Source organism: Panthera pardus, unplaced genomic scaffold (genome assembly GCF_024362965.1).
Source record: "Panthera pardus isolate Hobbes unplaced genomic scaffold, ASM2436296v1 HiC_scaffold_6, whole genome shotgun sequence".
NCBI classification, from domain to species: Eukaryota; Metazoa; Chordata; class Mammalia; order Carnivora; family Felidae; genus Panthera; species Panthera pardus.
Genome location: NW_026526991.1, coordinates 86,513,547 through 86,530,998, shown reverse-complemented (window position 1 = coordinate 86,530,998; position 17,452 = coordinate 86,513,547). Strand labels below are relative to the sequence as shown.

Here is a 17,452-nt window from a genome sequence, read left to right as displayed (position 1 = left end):
GACCTGAGTGAAGTTGGTCACCCAACCGACTGAGCCACCCAGGCACCCCACACCTTTACAAATTAATGTAACCAAAAAGCTTTTGCTTTTGGTTTCCAGAAAAGGAAACCATCAACAAAACAAAAAGGCAACCTACTGAATGGGAGAAGATATTTCCAAATGATATATTCAATAAGGGATTAATACTCAAAATACATAAAGAACTTATACAACTCAACGCCAATGAAACAAATAATCCAATTAAAAAGTGGGCAGAGATCCTGAATAGATATTTTTCCAAAGAAGACATATAGATTGCCAACAGACTCATGAAAAGATGCTTAGCATCACTAATCATCAGGAAAATATAAATTAAAACTGCAATCACATCATCAAATATCATTTTATACCAGTCAGGATGGCTAAAATCAAAAAAACAAAAAAAAAACAAAAAAAAAACCAAGAAAATGTGTTGGCAAGGATGTGGAGAAAAAGGAACCCTCATGCACTTTTGGTGGGAATGTCAACTGGTGCAGCCACTATGGAAAACAGTATGGAGGTTCCTCAAAAATTTTGAAAAAGGAATTACCACATGATCCAGTAATTCTGCTAATGGATATTTTCTTAAACAATCTCTACATGCAAAATGGGCTCACACTCACCACGCTGAGATCAAGAGTCAGCTATACTGACTGAACCAGCCAGGCATTCCCTACCTCCTAGCCACTAGTAGATATTTAACGAAGAAAAGGAAAACATTTTACAACTTTCTTTTAAAAAATAATTTTTTTAAGTCAGAAAGCAGCTAATGACACAACTGAAAAGGAGACAAGTAAAAAAAGGGGGGGGGGAGCAAACACATATCCTTCACTTCATCATAAATACACAGCTCTTTTAGTGTTTCCCCCACCAACATCCCATGGGAGGCCTAGCTTTCCATGAACTCAGGAGTAAATTCCATTACTGTGCAGGGAAAACTTACTGCATTCAGGTGTGATGATTTTAAACAAATATGTACTGGCACTGCTGAGTTCAAGTTCTACAGTTTGGGCCCTAACTTAAGTGGGGTTAGTGACCAGGTTGTGCTGAACTCCATAGGCAAAGATAGCAAACCCAATCAGAGTCCAGACACCAAATCGGGCCCAGGTGCCAGCTGTCATCTACATCATAAGGTAAACATTCATGAAGATGCTCAGTAGTGGGAGGAGAGGCACAGCAGGGACCTTAAAGTGAAGGGGACTGGAGCTCTGCGGCTGTCTCCAGATGACCCCAGTGATCCCAGTGATGAGCACCAGGAGGAGCACAACCACTGAAATCCACGCTAGGTTTCCAGAAAGCAGAATTGGCCACTGGGCCAGCACCAGGCAAAGAAGAGTGAGCAGCAGAACAAGCAGTGAGGAGCAAACATAGACAACCCGGCCAGAGAGTGGAGTGGGGGTGGGGCTGCATGGAAAAAGTAGTCCCTGTAGAGTCAGCCTCTCTGCTGCAGATACATTCTGTTCCTGCACCTCTGCTTCATGTCCCCCATTCCTCCTATCAGGTTGATACCTGATGATGAGAACACAAAAAGCAACCAGAGAATAAGATACCAGCGTCCCAATTGACCTCAGGTCCACAAGATCAGTGATTCCAAAGAAGAATATCGTGATTGCTCCAATAATCGTAAATACCACAGTGGCCATGAATCGGGGGTATATACTGGTATAGATCCTGATCAAGACAGGAAACAGGAGGCCATCTTCTGCCATCATGCATATCACCCACTGTATGGGGGTCATAAAGCCCATGAAAATGCCACAAACACTACAGAAAAATCCAAAACCTACAACGTAGTAGGCAGGGGCCCAGCCAATATGGAGAAATGCCTCAGGCAAGGTGCTCCCAGGTTGAAGCTTGTAGTAAGGCACCATAAGTGTAAGTGCAGAAAAGACACCAAAATATACCACAAAGCAGATGAACAGTGAAATCACAATGCCCATGGGGATAGAACGCTGGGGATTCTGGACTTCTTTCACTCTGGTAACAATAATACTGAAACCTATAAATGTATAGAAACAAGTAGCTGCTCCACGGAGAATCCCCTGGAAGCCAAAAGGCACAAATCCTCCAGAGCCCAGAGGGCCCAACTTAGAAGTGTCATTGAGTCCAGCCTTTACGTAGTCCTCTTCTGTGAGCTGCCAGTTGTGCAGGTCCCCCTTAATGAAGCCAGAGATGATGACAAAACTGAGAACCAAAATTTTCACCAATATGAACACTTTGGAAAGGGCGAATAACTCATAAAAATTCATATATTCAATTTCTCTAAGTAACAACAGAAGGGCCACAGCAAAGTAGCCTAGATTGTCTGCAAGGACTTGAGGAACATGCTGAGAGATGCTTTCACGCAGGGTCTGAGACATCTGGTTCCCAAGCAGGTTTTCAAAGGTTAAGACCCAGGTCATGGTATAAATAACTGTATCAGCAGTAAAGGACAGGATGAGGTTCCAGCCAGTGATGAAAGCCCAGAGTTCACCAATAATGACATAGGTGTAGAGATATGAGGAGCCAGAATGGGGAACCCAGGCACTAATCTCAGCATAGCACAGCCCAGTCAACACAAAAGATAAGCCAGCCACCAAAAAGCAGAGCACGATGGATGGTCCTGCTTGATTGCTGATCATCTCACGAGCCAGGATGTACACACCTGCGCCTATTGTGCGGCCCACACCCAGGGCCACTAAATCCAGAGTGCTCAGGCTTCTTTCAAAGGAAATCTCAAATACTTTTTCCTCCAGTGGACGTCTGCGTACCAGCTTTTGGCCAAATCTGTGAAATGCCTGACACAGCATTCTAGCTGGAATTGAAGAAGATTCTAAGGATTAGAGAGCTATAGCAAGCCTGGGGAGTGTTGGATCAGTTCAGTGAGGCTGAGTTAAGCTGAGTTGCGTTGGGGTAGCCAATTTCCCTTGTTCAAGATTCAAAGCTGCTGCTTCATATTTCTTCTAGTATGTGGTATTCTTCCATAATTCCTAGGTAAACAATAAATATTTATTGAATAATGTTGTTCAACCAAACAAAAAAACTCAGAAGTCGCATATAACTTGTTGCAGCCCAAATATCACAGAAACCGACACCAAAAGAAATTATAGAGAAATCAACTCTGCTTTCCCCCCTAAAAAAGTGCCAAATACCTTCCAACATTCTCCTTTTTTTGCACACCACATGACATAATCCCATTTGGATTCATCTAACTCATGTAGCTTTGTGTACTAATTAAGCTTTAAGACATAACAGGGTGAATGTATTGTGCAATAATTTACACATGGGATATTTGCATGGTGCCTGAGCTTGAGTTATGACACAGTTCACAGACTAGAGGTCCTTGTTGCAATTATAGAGCCATATTGAGAATATCATCTGAGTTTAAAATACAAATATTTGCCCCTAGTTTTAAGACCCTTACCCCCAAATCAGCTAGCCAAGGTCTGATGTCATTTTTGCCCCCTTTATCCCCATTCTGCATCATCCATTTAGCTGTACTGATGTCACAGAATGTACAGTCCAACTCTTCACTTTACCCTCCTAGGCCCACATGGGTGCTGTGAAAAGAGAGGAAAAGGGAGAAAGGGGGATAACTACCTGCAAGGTAAGAAACAGGATTTCTGGAAAGAAAACACTGGAGAAATAGGTGCAGCAGGCAACCAAGAGTCCATTACTAAGAGGGGAGAAGAGCCAGAAAAGTCATTTTATGATATCTGATATGCAATAAACCACATAAAGTAACCAGATAAATATTCACCACAGTTTTTATGTCCACGGTTTTGAGACTGTGATGGGTAGAAAGAAAAGAAATAAGTCATTTAGCTCAGTATCTCACGACAAAAACAATTCCTTCTGTCTTCTTCCTCTCTGGGTTCCAAGAAAGAAGATGAATTCACTTCTGCAGAAAGTCTCCTCAATGGCCACATTGTGCTTTATAAACACCCTGCACCATCTGTGGTGTCAGTAGCCAACTGCCTGGAGACCCTGCATTGATCTGTGGACTTGTATTAAAACACTCACCTGTAACTCCCTTTTAATTTTTCACAAGGAGTTATTTTTAACTCACTTAAACCATAGTCTGAATGTGTTCTTAGTGAAGGAATCCTACGTGTGGTTCCTCCTTCCCCTCCTCCCCTGGCTGCTATTCAAATGGGCCCCTCCTCAAGGAGAGCAAGACTTTAGGTGAACAATTCACAGCAATGCCCCAGAAAGGAGTAGTGGAAAACAGAGAAACAAAATCATGCAGCCCCCACTCTCCTCTCTATTCAGGATTGGATTTTGAGAGAATTTTAAGAAATGTTAATAGAGGTTTCTAAAGATGGAAAGACAAGTCAAAATTGAAAAGTCTTCTCTACAGATTATCAAAAGGAACCCTTGGATTATGGGTCGGACCTTCTGTCTACAAATCCATCTAGACTCCTTATTTGCCACCCACCAGTTCTAATGTTATGATTTACTAACAAGCACACAACATAGACAAAGAGAGTCAATACTTAACTCAGGGAAATTTTCTACACTATAAATGTGATTGACGTATCCCCCACCCACCCCCAGGCTTCATCTCTTCAGTGGTTCCCATTGCCCTTCATTCTTAATCCTGTCTTACTTCATCATCTGACCTGTGCTTATTCCTCTAGCATCATCCCCTGCCCAGTTCGTAATGCAACTGCAAAATCCTACACCCACCCTGTTCCCCTGCTTCTAATGCCTTCTTGTCCCCTTCACTTAGCTAACCCCACTTCTCTTTCGGTTCCCAGCTCAGATGTTGCTGCCCCAGAAAGCCTCCCCTGACCCTTATGCTGCCTTTCTTATGTGTTCTCATAGCACCCCAGGCTTCCCTCATGTGCCATTTATCATAATGTAGCAAAAATTCCAGGTCAGCTGCCTGTCTCCTCCATCAGAGTGTGAGTTAAGTGCTCAATAAATATTTGTTGAACAAATACACAGAGAAGAGAATCCTGAAAGAACACATAATCCAGAATTCCTATCTACTTTACTTTGAGACACATACTTTGTAGCCAAGTAACTTTTATAAATCTGGCCCAGGTAAAGATATAAATGATATTACCTTTCCTATAAAAGGCAATCAAAATCAAAAGTGTGGAGAGAAAACCAACTGTGATAACACCTAGACTGCACATCATTCATGGCAGGTATAAACCACAAAGAGTGATAAAAAAAATTGTTTGCCTTTGAGGACAGCTGTTTTAAAACTATCAGGCACCCTTGGGTTATAGGCAACCAACCACCCAAGCCCAGTTAGGGAATCCCTATTTTTTTTTGAAGGCATCATGTTCAAGCCCTATAATCTAGGTGAGGTGTCCTAATGTAGAGGTTCTCACTTCAGGGGACAGAGGGAGGCATAATGAAGACATCTTGGAACATTTTCAAATGTCATATCCTCTCCCTCTGGAGATTCTTTTCCACTAGCCCCATACTTCCCGTGACTGCTCCAAGCCACCCAATTGACAGGAATTGCTGTCAATCTCAAAGGAAAAATATTCTAAAAGCTTCCTTCACAGGAAGGCAGCACAGTTTAGTAATTAGTAGTAAAGCTCTGCAGGTAAACTGTTTAGGATCAAATCACATCTCAACCTCATACCTGGTGACTCTGAACAAATTATTTTACCTCTCAGGGCTTTAGTTTCCATGACAGTTAAATGGGAGTAAAAGTAAATACCTCACAAGGTTGTAGTAAGGAGTACTTAGCTCAGTACCTAGCAAACAATATGTACTTAATATAATCTACCTAAATGTTTAATATTGAAATCTGATTCAAAGTCCACAAACCTTGAAAATCATTTAGTACTTATAAATTTCTAACCTCAAAATGACTCACTAAACCCGAGCTTGTTAGCTAACCCTAATGAGAAAATGAAAACTGTTTTATTCCATATAATTCACCTTGAAACTCTAAGGACTCTAATTAAACACCCTCATACAAGCTGGTGCTAAACACATGCGGGTCCCAGGAAGACTGAGTTCAACCAGGCATCAAAAAATGCAAGGCTCAAATACAATAATAATATCTTTCCCCATGGATGCCTCATCTTATTCCTGGAAGAGGCAGTACTGGGTACTATAGAGGTAAGAGCAATGAATATTATATCAGAAATTTTGGATTTGAGACCTAGCCCCTCTGCTTGACTATATAAACTAATTTGCTTAATCTCTGTAAGCCTCAGTTTCCTCATCCACCTAGAAGCTTACTGGACTTTCCTTACTGGATCAACATGAGAATTGGATGAGAAGATACAAACTATCTGGTGGGAGTGTAACTGGGGCCACCATCTTGAAGCACAATTTTAGCGCCATTAAGAATGCACACCCTCCCACCCCACAATCTCTCTCTGAGGTCAACACCCCAAGGAAACTCCCTCCTGAGTCCATAAGGAGACTCATATGAGCACGTTCAACAAAGGAAGTTTATGATAGCAGGAAGTTGGAACCTATGCCAGAGTCTATTACTACAGGAATATGTAAGTAAAAAGTGCCCTACGTGCACAATGAAACATTACACAGCACTCAGATATAATAAAGTACATTCAATAGCAATTGGATAGGAAGATGTTTAGTAGGAAAAGTAAAAAGCAGGATGAGGTGTATAGCGCAATGCCATTTATGGATATTTATAAAACATCCAAAAAATGCCGTCTATTTGTCAAGGATAAACGTGCATTTGATAAAAATGAGATGAAATTCCTCTGCTCAAAGTCTTCCACTGGTTTCCCTTCTTAATTTTTATTTATTTTTGAGAGAGACAGAGGAAGTAAGAGAGGGGCAGACAGAGAGGGAGTCAGAGAATCCGAAGCGACTCCCCACTGTCAGTGCAAAGCCCGATGTGGGACTTATCACTATTGAAGGTACTATATGTTTTACTTATTTATTTGTTCATGATTTATCTCACTCCAAAAGAATGTAAGCTCCATGAAAGCAGGACTTCTTTTTTATTGTTTTGCTCCTGGCTATATTCCCCACACCTATAACTGTGACTTACACAGTTGACACTTTGAATTTGTTAAATGGTTGAATGTATCTAAATACACATATAGAGCATGGATTGGAAGAGCATTTGTTAATATAATAAAACAAGTACCTCCAGTGAGGATGGAAAATGAGAATAAAGATCAGGATGAAAGGTGAAAAAAATGCACTGAAAAGGGGCCTGACAGGAAGCAATGGTGCTAGCAGTCCATAACTGAGGAAGGGGTTGACTCCACTCTGCGCACTTCAGGTTCAACAAAGGAATTGCATGAGACAATGTGAGAACAGCTGGTTAATAATCTAATAAAGGACAGAAACTCAACAGATTTAAATTGAAGGGAACTGGAATCCTATAATGTCAGCATATAGAGAATACAGAGAAGGAATACCTGCTAGAAAGAGGGTGGAGTCCCCTACCAGTTCCCCCTGAACCCATCTCCCTTTTCCCAATTCCTCTTTCTCCTTCAGATCCTTCAACTGTCTCTGGATGCTTCTTTCTGGACACTAAGGATGCTTGTACCACATCTCTTTCTCTGGGGAACTGTCCCTAGTCACCTACCTCACAACAAAGACACAAAAATGGGTCCTAACATTTGTTGAGTCACATGCCCCTCTGAGGTTGATCACCTCAAAAAAATGTCCTACACTCTTCTGAAGTCCATCCATGGATCCTGAGGAGGAATCCCAGAGGAGGACCATCTGAATGGCAGGGTGGGAGATGGGTAATGCTTTTGATAATTTCTGTTTCCCACAACTGTGTTGTGCAGGGCAGTCTTTGTGCTCTTCCCACTTTTATTGAAGATCGCGGACAGTGGGCTGCAAAGTATGAAGATACCAGAGACGCAACCCAGAGAACAAAACATCTGGGAATGAAACAATTACATTTCATGACTCCAACAGAAGCAGGCCGAACAAACAAATGAACAAGCAAACTCACAGAAGAGAAAGCACACCAGTGATTGGGAATCCTGAGAAAGTACCACGAATCCAGCTTATAATAACAGCAGAGAGAAACACTGTCCTCAAGCACCATGTTCAGAAATGCCCTTTCTCTTTGAAATAATCTATGATTATTCCAATAGTTTATATCCAGTAGTTTATATTCAGTCCAGACTCTGACCCAGCTGTCAAAGTCCCACCCTAATTCTGTCCCCACCCTCAGGCCCATCACCTCCTTCCTGACTCAGCTCCTCAGATCCTGACTTACCCTTTCTGGGATGAGCCTTTGGCCTAAGTAAGTGCCTGTCCTGCAAGGGATGCCCTCCTCACTCCTTTCTGTCCAGTCTTTATGCTCTACCTCTTCTCAACCCTATTCTACAACCTTCCCACTACACACATCAAAGAAGCCTTTCCTAAGACTTCCTGATTGATCCCCATCGCCCACCTCCTCCCCTTCCTGCCAGCACTTACAGCCTGTCCTGATGCTTAGCTGAAACTAGTTTTCCCTTTCTGTCAGCTGGTGTCCTGGGTGTGTCACTTAAATTCCTTTAAGGTCTAAAAGCTGCCAGAGGGCAGGGCCAGGTTTCATATACCTCCTCTTTCTGAATTTCACACTCCCACCCCCAACCTACAGTAACCAGGGTAAGGATCTGCTCATAATTGTACCAAGAAACCAAAAGGCATTTAGGACAGAGAAAATGAATATGCAGATGTATTGATTCAGTACTACATCTTGACATTCCTGTAAGTTGTATTTAAAAAAAAGAGAGAGATAGAGAGAGAGAGGGAGAGAGAGAAAGGGCCAAACCTAGTTGGAAACAGGAAACTAGAACATGCATCATCATCTATTTCAAGTGCATTTCCTAAGGGCATTTCCTAATGAGGCCCCAGAGTATATGAATATCAGTTTAATTAGGAAACTGTCTCTCCCAAAGGAGGTGCTTGTTCAGAGGAAGTGCTGAAAGAAATGCAGAGAGAGGCCAGGGAATATGAAGACAGCATGTATAAATTCCATAATGCCCTGTTCTCCCCACTTCCTTCCCTCTCTCCTCCCTGGGTTTCTCTCAGTCTCTGAGCTCCTTCCAAACTCCAATACAAAAGTTCCATCCCAAGTCACCAAAAGAACTCCTGTCAAGTCCAAAATTTCACTCACTTAATTGCAAGCTGTCTTGCTTTCTCAACCAGCCCCACCTGCTCTCCTTTGTCCTGGAGGTCCTAGAGACTCCTCTGTCTCTAAAAAGAGTACTGCCCTCACTCTGGACATTTCCTTTTCAAAACATTTTTCCAAGGCAGTAAGTTCTACTGGCTTTCTTGGTTGGATGTTAACACCCCTGCAATCAGGAAGTTGGCCTAGTGGCTCCTCTTGAATAGCCTCAAAGAGAGTTTAGATACCAGTTACTTTGCTAGAAGTTTGAGACACTCTTGACAGGAAGGTTAATGAGGCTGTTAAATAATTATTTTCCAGTTCTCAATGATTCAGGGAAGTGGACTTAAATGAAACACCTCCAAAGATTATAACAATTCTTTGTATCCAAGGACAGCTCCTTCCTGAGTGTATAAATTATCTCATCCTCCTTAAAATTTTCCAGACAAGGAAAACTCTGGAGCCAATCTAACCAGTGGCTCCCAAACAAACAAGTATAAAGCTCTTTGGATAGCTGAGCTTCCCCGGAGTTTCTGAACTTCTAACTCAAGCAGCCTTGCAACTCTGGAAGGGGGAAGTCAGGAATACAGGAGTAGAGGTTTGAGTTCAGGGCCAGAGCTTGAAATAATACTAAGTGTGGTACATGTGTACACCAAAATTCCAAAGTAGAAACAGTTCAGAGTACATATGAAAAGCTAAACAGAACAAAAGCTGCCATGAACACTGGGGCCAAGTCTTATGTCCAAGGGTACCAAAAATTAGTTAACAAAATCAAATGAAAAATGAAATCTTCCCATTTTCCCTGTTTCTGTCTTCTCTAGAAGTCTGTGTCCAGGGGCACCTGGGTAGCAGAATTGGTTAAGCATCCGACTTCAGCTCAGGTCATGATCTGGCAAGATCATGTCTCGTGGGTGTGAGCCCTGCATCAGGCTCTGTGCTGACAGCTTAGAGCCTGGAGCCTGCTTTAGAGTCTGTGTCTCCCTCTCTCTGCTGCCCCACCCCCACTTGTGTTCTGTCTTTCTCTCTCTCTCTCAAAAATAAATGAACATTAAAATTTTTTAATTAAAAAAAATAGAAGTCTATGTCCAATCATAGTCCTTCATATATTCATTCAACAAATATGCTGCTCCCCATTTATTCAGCACTGCACATAAAACAAATAAAACACAAAAATCCCTCCACTCAACGTGCTTACGTTCCTGCAGTGGAAAGCAAACAATAAACAAATAAGTACTATGAAGATATACTGTGTTGGATTTGCAATCAATGCTGCAGAGAAAAGGGAAACAAGGAAAGGTTAGGATGTGTTCAGAGTGGGTGTTGTGATTATAAAAAAGGATGATCTGAGACAGCCTTACCTGCACACTCTTGTGCAACCATCACTACCATCATCTCCAGAACTTGTTCATCTTCCTCAGCTGAAACTCTGTACCCATTCAACAGCAACTCCCCATTCTTCCCTCCCCGCAGCCCCTGACAACCAACCACCACCTACTTTCTGTCTCTATAAATTTGACTATCTGAGTACTTTATGTAAGTGGAATCAAACAATATTGTCCTTTTGTTACCAGCTTATTTCACTTAACGTAATGTCTTCAAGGTTCACCCATGTTGGAGCATATGTCAGAATGCCCTTCCTCCTCAAGGCTCAGTAATATTCCATTGTGTATATCCCACATCTTGCTTATGCATCCATGCACTGATGGGCATGTGCGTTGTTTCACCTTTTGGCTTTTGTGAGTAATGCTGTTATGAATACAGGTACAGAAATATCTTTTTGAGTTCTTGCATACAATTCAATAGTATATACACCCGGAAGTGGGATTGCTGGATCCTATGGTAATTGTGTGTGTATGTATACACACACACACACACACACACACACACGGAGAGAGAGAGAGAGACAGAGAGAGAGATATTATCATACTGTTTTCCACAGCATCTGCACCATTTTACATTCCCACAAGCAATGCACAAGCCTCCCAATTTCTCCACATCCTAGTTAACACTCATTATCCTCTGTTTTTATTTAATAGCAGCTATCCTAATGGATGTGTGGTGGTAAGTGGCTACTTTTGAGAAATATCAAGGAAGCCTGTAGAGCCAAGACAGAGTGAGTGAGGGGGAAGCAGTAGGGGATGAAATCAGAGAGAAAGCAGGAAGCCAGATCCTTCATGTAGGATCTGAGAGTCACAGTGAGGACTTTGGCTATTCCTATGGGTGTGATGGAAACCTTAGAAAAACTGATAGTTTTACATGTTGCCACTTAGACACTTATCACCTTGTCCACACTACCCCTTCATCTAGAAGGATCCCATGGTTTGCAAATAGTTAACAAAATAGAAGGAAAACTATATATACCCAGGGCCAGCCTCCTGCCATTCTCCCTGGTCCACCCTCCTGTCCATAAAATTGGTAACTCTGAACAACCAGCAGCCATCAGAGAGTACTGCCCTTGAAGTAGGATGAAGCCCTAAATCACATTCTTTCTGATCACTACATTGTACCAGATAAGTGACATGTAAGTGCTCATTACCATCCTTCTGGAAAATGACACTTACCTCAAGTCTTTTTTTTAACTTGAGCTGCCTTTTATTTTTTAAGTTTATTTATTTTGAGAGAGAGAGAGACACATAACTGACTGAGCCACCCAGAAGCCCCTTCTTCAAGTCTTAAACACACACACACACACACACACACACACACACACACAGTCCCAACCAGACCTGCAGTTTCATGCTATTACATCCAAACTTCTAAGATTGTATTTCTAAAGCTTTCTTTTAAAGTTCTTCTACCACTTACTCATCCTATTAACCTTTTCTGTGGCTCCTGCTTGAACAGGATAAACCTTTCCCCACACATGTACATCTTGCTAGCATTAATATCAGCCTTCACACAGACTGTCCTTCTCTGCCTAGAACACTCCAAACCCTGTTCAACATGACCCTCCTTCTGGAAGCTTCTCTGGGCACACCTACAAATAGATATCTGATCTTTCCAGTGTGCTCTCTTTGCCCCCTGCTCTCTCCTCATTAATGTCTAGCGGCATAACTCACTGAACTAGAACTTTGTACTCAGAGGACACTCAGTTAAGAAAAAGGGTAGGAGTCAAAGGTGGTGAGATGGAGCTGAGGAGCAGATCTTCTGCTTGAAGACACTTCCATCTTGCCTTTCCTTCTCCAGCTGAAGCCAGAGGTAGAAAGAATTAACTGGTCACAGCTAAGGAAGTACCCCAGGATTTAGAGCCCTTTTGGTGATATCAGGGGTCTCACACAAGAACTGAAGTCCAAGTCTCTTTCACCACAAAGTGAAAGTACAAAGGAAGCAACTCAAGTGAGCTCAGACAAAGTGCATTATCTATCACATTTATGATTTGCTCCAGTGTCATACCCTTGATGTGTGACAATTGACATCAACACCAAGTTTTATTACTTTCACTGATTTACTTCATTTGGAAAATAATTCACCTAATGCTTTGCAATTAGACAACATGACACAGGACTCAAACTACAATAACTATAGTTAAGTCTTGTCTGCAAAAGGGAGGAGTGGGACAATAGTCAATTGACTAAATGCTGTGTAGAATACGATTAAACTTGTTTAAGGAGGATAGGGACGTATCCATGAAATGCCTTTAAATAATAGCTCCTAGAGAAAAGAATTTTCTGGATTGGCTACCATTTTTCCTGTACTATCTGTGAATAAATATACAGGTGGGTTCAGTGTATTTTGAGTTGGATCTAAAGTGAAAAATTGGATGGTCCCTCTAGTAGAAACCACAGGACATTTCTATGTGAGATACACTGGATTCAATCTATTACAGATGAGATTTCAACTACTGTAAGTGAATACAAAGAAAAAATCCAAATTAGAAAGTTCAGGCACCACAGCAATTCTTTGTACAAAAGAACTCAAGCAAAAACAATATTTTCTTCCCCCTAAATTATCAACACCACCACTATTACCTCCCAAATCATCACACACTCAGTTTCAACAGCATAAGACAATGGTGGCAAATATAGAATTCCCCACCCTGGGAACTTACAATTAATGGCACTTCATGAATGCCTTTCCACCTACCAAAAAAAGTAAGAGATACATACACTATGAACCAGGAAGATATTCCTCAATCAGAAATGAACAAAGGCAAGGGCATGTCAAGTTCCCAGATGCCTTCCTAGATGGAAGGCAAGAGTAGTAAGGACCTCATTTTCCACTGTTGGCAAGAATTGTGAATACCTTCTGTGTACTGTTAGTCAGCCTGAAGGCCGCATAAAAGAGTGGGGAATTATGCTATCTTGGCATTGTGTATAACTGTTTCCCAGGAAAACATTAGTTCAAGTTACATCTTCAGCGTGGGCCATGATCCAATAAACAGAGTCTCATTTAGGGCTTCCTTCCATGCCCCCCACCAAAAACATGAAACAAACTCCATAACACCTTGAACCAGTAAATCCAGCTTGCCCAACTAGACAGATCCAGGTAAATATTTGCTAGAGATATTGATACAGATCTATATACTATAATATTAATAATAATTAAAAACAATAATTCTCAGTCTTGGTCTGTGCAGAAAAATAAAAAAAGACACAAACCACTGCAATGGTAAGAAATGTGTAACTTCTCCCATGGGGAAAGAGAAGTAAAGCTCAGATAGCTTCCCTGAAAGGATGGAAAGAAAGCTGAAGTAACCAAATTCGCCTCAAACTAAAGAAAATAAATACCCAAACTTCTCTCCCAGGCATCTCCTGAGAACAACCTCACCAACTGATTCCTTAACAAGCATCCTCCCATCTATGATCTTACTTTTTACTGTATTCTGTTTGCATGTTATTTGGAAGAAGACTTTGTCCCCCCTTTCTAAAATAGAAACTCCTTAGGGTAGAACCTACTTCATGTATTCTGAATGAGGCTGGAAACCCTAATTTTGCATGCAAGTAAACATTACTAGGTGAAACCAAGACTTGAAGGCATGACAGTCCCCAAACTGCCTGCTCATTAGACCAAGAGGAAACACAGCCACCTCCTCCACCTCACCTACCTACCCTACCACCCCAGTCATACATCTCTCAAATGAGATCCCACCTTGGCAGAGGCTGAATTCCAAGTCAGTTAAAACTCATCCTGATGCAGACTAACACACACCAGACCAACTGTATGTAGACCAATCCACACAAATGTAGACCAAAATCTATGTAGATGTAGGCCAGAACATTTTTGCTTCCTTCCCACAATACCTATGGAGTCCTTGCTACATGCAAACATCACACTAGTACCACTGTGGGTAAACAATTAGATAGCCAGAGCTTCTCTAGAAACTGTTGAGACTCGGGGTGCCTGGGTGGCTCAGTCGGTTAAGCAGCCGACTTCAGCTCAGGGCATGATCTCGCGGTCCGTGAGTTCGAGCCCTGCGTCGGGCTCTGTGCTGACAGCTCAGAGCCTGGAGCCTGTTTTGGATTCTGTGTCTCCCTCTCTCTGACCCTCCCCCATTCATACTCTGTCTCTCTCTGTCTCAAAAATAAACGTGAAAAAATTTTTAAAAAGAAAGAAAGAAACTGTATAGACTCTTATAAATACTTATCTAGTATCTTTCTGGGGTGGCTGTGAACAAAGAGGCTTTTCTTAGTTTCTCTGGGATAAGTTCAGAGAAGACAGAGTTAAATGCAATGTTCCTCATTCATGATTTGACACATTTACAAGTTTAATTTCAGTCAGAATCCAGTTATGTAAATTTTTAACATTTCTATCACACCAAAACAAGATGATCAGCTTAAGAAATGAGAAAAGCTTGAGTTTCTGCTTCTAGAGGTCTTCAGAAACTAGATGGGCTACCAGGAAGAATCAGAATTAGATTTTCCAAACAGAAATCAGAAAGAGAGCTGGGAAAAGCCAGGGAGTGTGTGCAATTAATGCATTAGAAAGTGATGTGATTGGGGTGCCTGCATGGCTCAATCGGTTAAGCATCCAACTATGGCTCAGATCATGATCTCACAAGTCATGAATTTGGACCCTGCATCAGGTTCTGTGCTGACAGCTCAGAGCCTGGAGCCTGCTTCAGATTCAGTGTCTCCCTCTCTCTCTGTCCCTCCCCTGCTTGCACTCTGTCTCTCTCAAAAATAAATAAACATTAAAAATTTTTTAAAATAAAGTGATGTGGTGCATTGATGTCAACAGTGAAAATCAATTTCTTTTCCACTTCCCCCTACGATTCTCTACTCAGCTCCAGATCCTGTCAACATAGAACACCTAATAAAAGTCCTCAGGAGAAAGCAGTAGAAGGAAATCCATCTGTCTACCCTACTTATTTTCCAAAATATAACTATGATGGAGGATGGACTTTGTCTACAATGAGCACTGATCCAAACACATGTTTTCCAAGAACACTTGCTAAATAGCTTTGTTTCTTCTCACAAATCCTTCTTTTTCTTGTAAGCACAGATTCTAGATCCACCCAGTGGTCCCATCTATCCCTAAGTTCTGTCTCCACCTTCAGACTAGCGGTTGTGAGTTGTCAGAGCCCATGGCTACTACTTCCATGTACCTCCTCCCAGTATACACCCTCAGTAATACACTGCACACAAAGTGGCTTAGAAAGACTGACTATCTCTCTGGTTATCTTCATTCATATCTTTAAATGTGTCCTTCTGTCCTCCCATGTAAGTACTTACCTGTCTCTTTATCTCTGTCATCTCTCACCAGACTTGCTTGGCTCCTCTCACAGCCCTAGGTAGCTGCTTCACATTGCCACCATCTTCCTTGGAAAGTTAATTTGTTTTGCTTTGTTTTGTTTAATTTTGTTTTGTTTTGTTTTGTTTTGTTTTGTTGTAGGAAAGACACCAGATCATCTGAGTCAGAGTCCTGAGTTCTATTCCAAATATAGATCAACATGACTTCTCCACCAAGACCCACTTGGCTCATCTCAGATCAGCCAACATAATCTATAACAAAGATCCACTGCCACCAACTTTTAGGGGACACTCTTCATCCCTCGTTCCTAATTCTTTTTAATCCCCGCTCTGTTTTGAGATTTAGGCAATAATAAAAGAAAAAGGGATGAGGATAAACCAAGAGAATACAGTATATTTATCAATTAAGAATATACTTTGTGAAAGAACCAGCCCTTTCCACGTGATTTTGTTTAAACTGAGGTTAAAAAGAATCTGCCTTTGGGAGGCAATAATGCATATCAATGATAATGGAGTGAATTTGCACACGACTGCTAAAGAGCAAGAGAGGGACAATCTAGAAATAAACATTTGCCACATGTAATCATAAAACAAGTGTCATGCATGGATAAGTGTTGTCTGGGCTTCTGGTGTTGGGGTATTGCTCACAGTGTACATGGCAGTGGGGAGGAGGGGGAGGGTGAAGAACAGTTTAAGACTTCAAAGCGTGTTTAAAATTAAAGAGTTGCAAATATGCTTTGCAATAACAGCAAACTGCCTCTTTGAGACCAAGTGTTTTAATACCACTAGGCAACTGCACCCCAGGGGAACTAGGTAATCTTTCCTCCAACAACCTGACCTGGTCTGTAATCAATCTGCACAACAACTTTTCAAATTACATTTAAAAAGGCTGATAGATACTTTCAAGCACGTGTAAAAATAGATATCTAACTCCTTAAGCAAGAAGGAAGAAGACCCTCAAATCCTCCATTGTGATGGTGGACCACCTTATCAACCTGACATGCTATTCTGCAAAATCCACACCAATGCCTTCCCTAAGAAGATATAATACAATTTCAGAACCTTCAGTGAGAAAAGTGTGGCAAAACTGCAAGAAGACAGCAGAGCCAGGTGGAAGAATCTTCAAAGAACATGCCTAAGCATACTATGTGCTGGACCCTGTGGAAAAGACAAAGATGAAGAAAGCAAGCTCTGCACCAGGTCAGAAAGGAAAGGCCAGGAAGGAAGGCAGGGCCAAGAGGGGGAAAGGACTCTGGGGGAGAAGCACCAAGGAATAACCTCCCCTAACTCATTTTCCTCAGTAGAACTGAGAATGTTTCTGATCTAGAAGACAACAGAGTGTAGGTCTCCAAATCACTCTAGCCCCAGCAAACCTACCTGCCCTTCCCAAATTCCTAAGGCCTCTGATCTGCACTTGCCAGAGCAAAGTCTAGCTCTGGTGCCGTGAAATACCCTCTGTTCAAACCCATAGGGTTTGGACAGCCAGCTATTATCCAAGGCTAGCCTTCCTCCTCTCTGGCTCTGCCTCGGTTTCCTTGACAATCCCATAAACAGGAGAAATCACTTACCTATAGGCTTTTTCTTCCTTGGAGGAGAGAGACCTGACAAGAAAGTGCAAGCCAAACCCAGAGACAAGTAGGGAGGCTGGCCAAGCAGTGTCAGGACTTGGAATGGAGCTTAGTGAAGCTCTCAGGGA

The 17,452-nt window shown here is 41.8% G+C and overlaps 1 protein-coding gene across 1 annotated transcript; it reads right to left on the bottom strand.

Annotated features, from left to right (window-relative positions):
* Window positions 1–423: 423 nt before the first annotated feature.
* On the bottom strand, window positions 424–17,413 carry LOC109268715 (cationic amino acid transporter 3-like). The gene is made up of 2 exons (XM_053895790.1): window positions 17,325–17,413; window positions 424–2,987 (listed from the first exon to the last, which is right to left on the bottom strand). Exon 2 carries the CDS (start codon window positions 2,805–2,807, stop codon window positions 1,140–1,142), a length of 1,668 nt encoding a protein of 555 aa, XP_053751765.1. The 5' UTR covers window positions 2,808–2,987; window positions 17,325–17,413; the 3' UTR covers window positions 424–1,139.
* Window positions 17,414–17,452: the final 39 nt, after the last annotated feature.